Source organism: Corvus brachyrhynchos, unplaced genomic scaffold (assembly GCF_000691975.1).
Source record: "Corvus brachyrhynchos isolate BGI_N302 unplaced genomic scaffold, ASM69197v1 scaffold99, whole genome shotgun sequence".
NCBI classification, from domain to species: domain Eukaryota; kingdom Metazoa; phylum Chordata; class Aves; order Passeriformes; family Corvidae; genus Corvus; species Corvus brachyrhynchos.
The window spans coordinates 1,000,978-1,005,691 of record NW_008239778.1 but is presented as its reverse complement, the minus strand read 5'-3'; the positions used below and the strand labels follow the sequence as shown (position 1 = coordinate 1,005,691).

Below are 4,714 nucleotides of genomic sequence, written 5' to 3'. Positions count from 1 at the left end.
CAAGAATTTCTTCCCAATACCCCATCTAACCCTGCCCTCTGGCACTGTGAAGCTGTTCCCCCTTGCCCTGTCACTCCATCCCTTCTCCAAAGTCCCTCTCCAGCTGTCTTGGAGCCTCTTTAGGCACTGGAAGGGGCTCCGAGGGCTCCCTGGAGCCTTCTCTTCTCCAGGCTAAACACTCCAGCTCTTTGAATGTTTTTTTTGGAGGTGAGAGGCAGTTTCTCCCTTCTCCCTTGAATCCTTCCTGTGAGCCTGCACCCAGGCTGCCGCACCTTCCCAAACCCCAGCCCCATCAGCCTTGCCCAACTCCCAGTTTCTCCCAGCTCAGCTGGAAAACCCATCCCACCGCTGGTTCCTGCAGCTCCCAGCCTCATCCCCACCTTGAATTTCCGGAAGGGGCTGAAGTGCCGGACCTCCTCCACGTCGTACTGCTGGAAGAAGGGGTGTGCCAGCGCCTGGCCCGCCGTGTACCGCTGCCGCGGGTCCACCACCAGGAACCGCGAGATCTGCACAGGCCACCGGCTCAATTTGGGGTATCCCAGGGATCTGCAACACCCCCTCCACTCCCAAGTTTTCCCAACCCAAGCACCTACCAGGTCCTTGACGGTGTCAGAGCGGTCGTCCCACTCCGGGGAGCCGAACTGGTAATCGCCGTTCATGATCATGCGCAGCATCAGCATCTGCTTGCGGTGCCAGAAGGGCGGCGAGCCGGCCAGCAGGGTGTACATGATCACCCCGGTGCTCCACCTGTGGGCAGCCCACACAGACCCTCCAGCACCCCTGCGCCAGCCCAGGGGCACCCAGCTGCATCTGCACCCCAGGGGTGGCCACACCTGCCTTTGTACCCCTGGAAAACCAGCAGAGAACTGCCCTGCATGTGCCTGGGGACAGGGGCTGAGCTCGCTGCTGGAGGGGGGGATTGAGCTGAGCTGATGGGGAGTTGCTCCCTGGATGCTGTAGGAGGATGCCTTGAGATGGAGTATTTGACCCTTGCAGAGTTTTTTTAGGGAAGGGAGTGGGGCTTGGTGATGGCAGCCAGGCTGGATGCCCTAGGGAATAACTCAGGCCATGCAGGTGCCAGGTGTCCTGGCTCAAACTGAAAAGGGGATGTAATGCCCCAGTGTGTTTTGAGTGGTCGGTCACAGCTCTGACCACTGCAGACCCCTGAGCCTGAAGCCACCAGAGGTGGTGGCAAAAGCCCTGCAGAGCTCTGGTGGGCTGCCCTGAGCTGGCTGCTCTCTCAGGGGCTGCACAAGGTGTGTTTAAAAGCCCCATGTCTCGGAGCCCAGCCCAAGCTGACTTCTATGAACAGAAAGTGTTGCCTTCCTTCCCACAATGGGGTAAAGTGCGGAGATGGGCTTGTCCCCAGGCTGCTTCTCCCCCTGCTCTGTGCCAGAGCCCCCTGGTGACCCTGACAGCCCCTCACAGCCACCAGTGAGGGGTATCCACCAAGCTTTTGGTGCATCATTTCATTCTTTCCAAACACTCAGCTTCTCACTCACATATCGACCTCCTTCCCGTAGCCTTGGTGCTCATCATCCATGGAGCACTGCAGGATCTCGGGGGCCAGGTAGCCAGGAGTGCCACAGATCTCTGTGGGGACAGGGACACAGGGCAGAGCATCCCCTGAGCCATGCAGGTGCCATCCCTACCCACCCCCAGGTGGGATCTTTGCAGGGATGGTGTCACAGGGAGGAATTGCAACTTGTGTGCATCTCAGTGGTGACTTTGGTGAATTATAGTGGCTAAAAAGTGAGTAAAGAAAATTATATGGATGCTTGTGGGAGGGGATATCTGTTGTTGGATGTGTGGCTCTTTGCATGTAGGAGTTGGGGGAAATAATGCTGGGCTGTAAGTGGATGGGGTAGTGGGGATCAACTGGAGGAAAAAAGAAGTGGAATGACTAGGATGGTTTTCCTAAAGAGCAGCAGCTTTTTCATGGCAAGGAGAGAGGAGGCTGTGTGCAGGCAGAACTTGTCTGTGAGGACAGCAAAATCAGCCAAACAGCACCGATTTGTACCCACAGGTAAGACAGGGAGAGAGTGGGGCTGGAAGAACTCGCCAGGGGCACTGCAACAGTGGGGTGACCAGGGGCCAGCCCAGCATCCCCCCACCTCACCAGCCCCCTACCTTTGAGCTTCTCATTCTCGTGCAGCTGGCAGGAGAAGCCAAAATCTGTCAGCTTGATGTTCATGTCATCATCCAGCAGGATGTTCTCCGGCTTCAGGTCCCGATGGACAATGTTGATGGAGTGCAGGTACTGGATCACTTCCAGCAGCGCTCGCATGATCTTCCTGAGGATGGGGGACAGCTCATTCCCTCTCCCAAATATCCACTGGCACCACAGTCCCAGGGATGGGGACAGGGACAGTGCTCTCAGCCCTGAGCATAGGGACACAGCCCAGGGTGTCTCAAACACACGCTCTGCTCTTGCAAGGTGATCTTCACCCCTCTGCATCCGGCCTTACCTGGTTTCTTTCTCGCTCAAGGTGACTTTCTCAGTGAGGTAGTCAAAGAGCTCCCCTCTCTTCATCCTGCACAAGGGAGGGGAAACAGAGTGAGGCAGAGGCTGAGCTGAAACAGCAAACCATCTCTGAGTCCCTGGGGAGGATCACCCAGGGGTCTGTGCCCCTTAAAGGCCCAAAATAACTTTCAGAAAAAGGGGTAAAAATGCCTTTATATATTTCAGTAAAGTATCAGGCAGGAGGAGAAAAGGCTGTGCCTGGAGAGGGCAAGTTTTGGATAGAAACACAGAATTGTTAAGGTTGGAAAAGATCTTTAAGATCAGCAAGTCCAACCATCAAAGATGGGGCAGGGATGGGGGTCTGCCAGTGCCATCCCACTGCTCTGACATCCATTGCACTGCCCTGGCATTAGGAATTGTGGCTTTGCAGACAGCCTGGTCCCACTGAGCATATAAATAACCCTCAGGGATGCATGACAGCTCCCACCAAAGGTTATAGGGAAACCCGAGCAGCACTGAGCCGCTGACAGAGGGGAAACAGTGCTGGCAGCAGGACTGCAATGAGCTTGCAGTAGTTGAGGCTTCATTCTACCTTAAGAGCTGGTTGTCCCCCCACTTTGCCATTTTTGGGCCATAAAAAGCTGGGACCAATCTGCAGAGAGGGAGTGGGCCCGGAGTGCTGAGCCAGCTGGTACTTACAGGTCAAACACCAAGAAGAAGAAGGTGCTGGATTCATAGCTGTCCTTCAGCTGGACTGGAATAAAGCACAGGGGCTGTGAGCACAGCAATGGACCAAAAACCACTGATTAAACTGCTAATTGAGTTAATGAGGAGTTGATCTTCACTAGTGCTGTGGTTGGGAGACAACATGGGGGGCACTGCCGGGGTGCGTGTGGAGGGAGAGCAAACAACGCTCTGAACAGGTGCCCTACATCACCCAGGGATTTCACCCCAAAAACCCTTCCTGGGGACACCCTGAGGAACAAACTGGGCAGAAACTCCCCTTGACTGGATGCTCAGGGCCTGACTTACTGACGTTGGGGTGGCCCGAGACCTTGCGGAGGATGTCGATCTCCTTGGTGGTGGCTTCCCGCAGCTCCTGCACCTCCTTGGGGGAGATGTTCCCTGCCGTGATGTCGATGATCTTCACGGCGTATTCCTGCCTCGTGGTTTTGTGGATGCACCGCCGGACCACGCTGCTCACCCCCCTGCCAGGGACAACAGGGAGAAAAGGGGGGTTCCATCCCTGCCTGCCCAGCCACCGGCACCTGGGCAGCCTGGGATTTTCATGCACGAGCGGGTCTCGCTCTGTCACCCTGTCTCGGTGGGACAGAAGGTTTTGAGCTGATGGAAAGTGCTGTTCCATGCTATTTTTAGCCCCATGCTGCTGTGGGCCCTGTTTGTATCAGATTCCCAGGGAACACTGTTCCTATCTGGCACTGGAGGACGTGGAACCAAAACAAGCTGCTTGCCAAAAATAAAAGCTTTACCTGCCCAAAATCTCCTTCGGCTCATATTTTTCATAAAACTCCTTGGATGAGTTCCAGTCTGGTAGATCTTCTTCCTTGGTCATCTCTGGCTCCTGTCAGGCAGCACCCTGGGCTTGTCTGAGGGCAGAAAGGAGCTGCAAGGAAAAAAGAGTGAGGATGAGCTCTCACTGCTCCCAGGGCTGGGATCCTTGATCCCTTACAGAAGAAAGAACATTGAGGAGGAAGGAGGAGGATGATCCTGGACCAAAAACCAAAGTGGGTATTTTGCTGCTTGGAAAAGCCATGCTCTGTCCTTGGCACGCTGTGGAGATCCCACTGGGAACAGGAGAAATCCCACTGGATTTCCCCATAGCCTCACTGTCCCCAGGGGCAGAACCAGCCTGGCTGGGGCCAAGGCTTTGGGGAAAAAATGCTGCAGCACCTCAAAACCTCATCCCTTCCCTGCACCCAGCTCACAGCAGCAGCCTCCAGAAACACCACCCCACACCAACACCACCTCGAGGGCTAGAACCTGCCTTTTTTTTTCTTTTTTTTCCCCTTGTTATTTTTAACATGACAAAGTTGTCTTTGGCTGAGAATAAGGAGGGGAAAATCGTGTTTCAAGGGAATGGAAAGGGACTGAAGAGGAAAAAGAGGTGGTGAGGGTCAGTGAAGCAGCAAGAGGGGCTGGATGGGTCAGGGTGCAGGTGGGGACAGAGGGACTGGGAACAGTGAGAGCTGAGCCAGCATGAGGACAGCAGGTGAAAGAGCTCCCTCAGCC

At 55.2% G+C, this 4,714-nt stretch overlaps 1 protein-coding gene across 3 annotated transcripts in view; it reads right to left on the bottom strand.

Annotated features, from left to right (window-relative positions):
* The window catches only part of PHKG1 (phosphorylase kinase catalytic subunit gamma 1), a 4,926-nt gene extending 816 nt beyond the window's left edge, over positions 1 to 4,110 (bottom strand). The window contains exons 1-8 of one of the 3 annotated variants that reach the window (XM_017742996.1): positions 3,955 to 4,110; positions 3,497 to 3,672; positions 3,164 to 3,218; positions 2,469 to 2,534; positions 2,131 to 2,294; positions 1,503 to 1,593; positions 594 to 747; positions 381 to 522 (exon numbers count right to left, since the gene is read on the bottom strand). In XM_017742996.1, coding sequence (XP_017598485.1) covers positions 381 to 522; positions 594 to 747; positions 1,503 to 1,593; positions 2,131 to 2,294; positions 2,469 to 2,534; positions 3,164 to 3,218; positions 3,497 to 3,672; positions 3,955 to 4,037 — 931 coding nt within the window. In that variant the 5' untranslated portion in view covers positions 4,038 to 4,110. The remainder of the gene's footprint in view (positions 1 to 380; positions 523 to 593; positions 748 to 1,502; positions 1,594 to 2,130; positions 2,295 to 2,468; positions 2,535 to 3,163; positions 3,219 to 3,496; positions 3,673 to 3,954) is intronic. The other 2 variants (XM_017742997.1, XM_008640352.2) reach the window with 2 other exon arrangements.
* Positions 4,111 to 4,714: the final 604 nt, after the last annotated feature.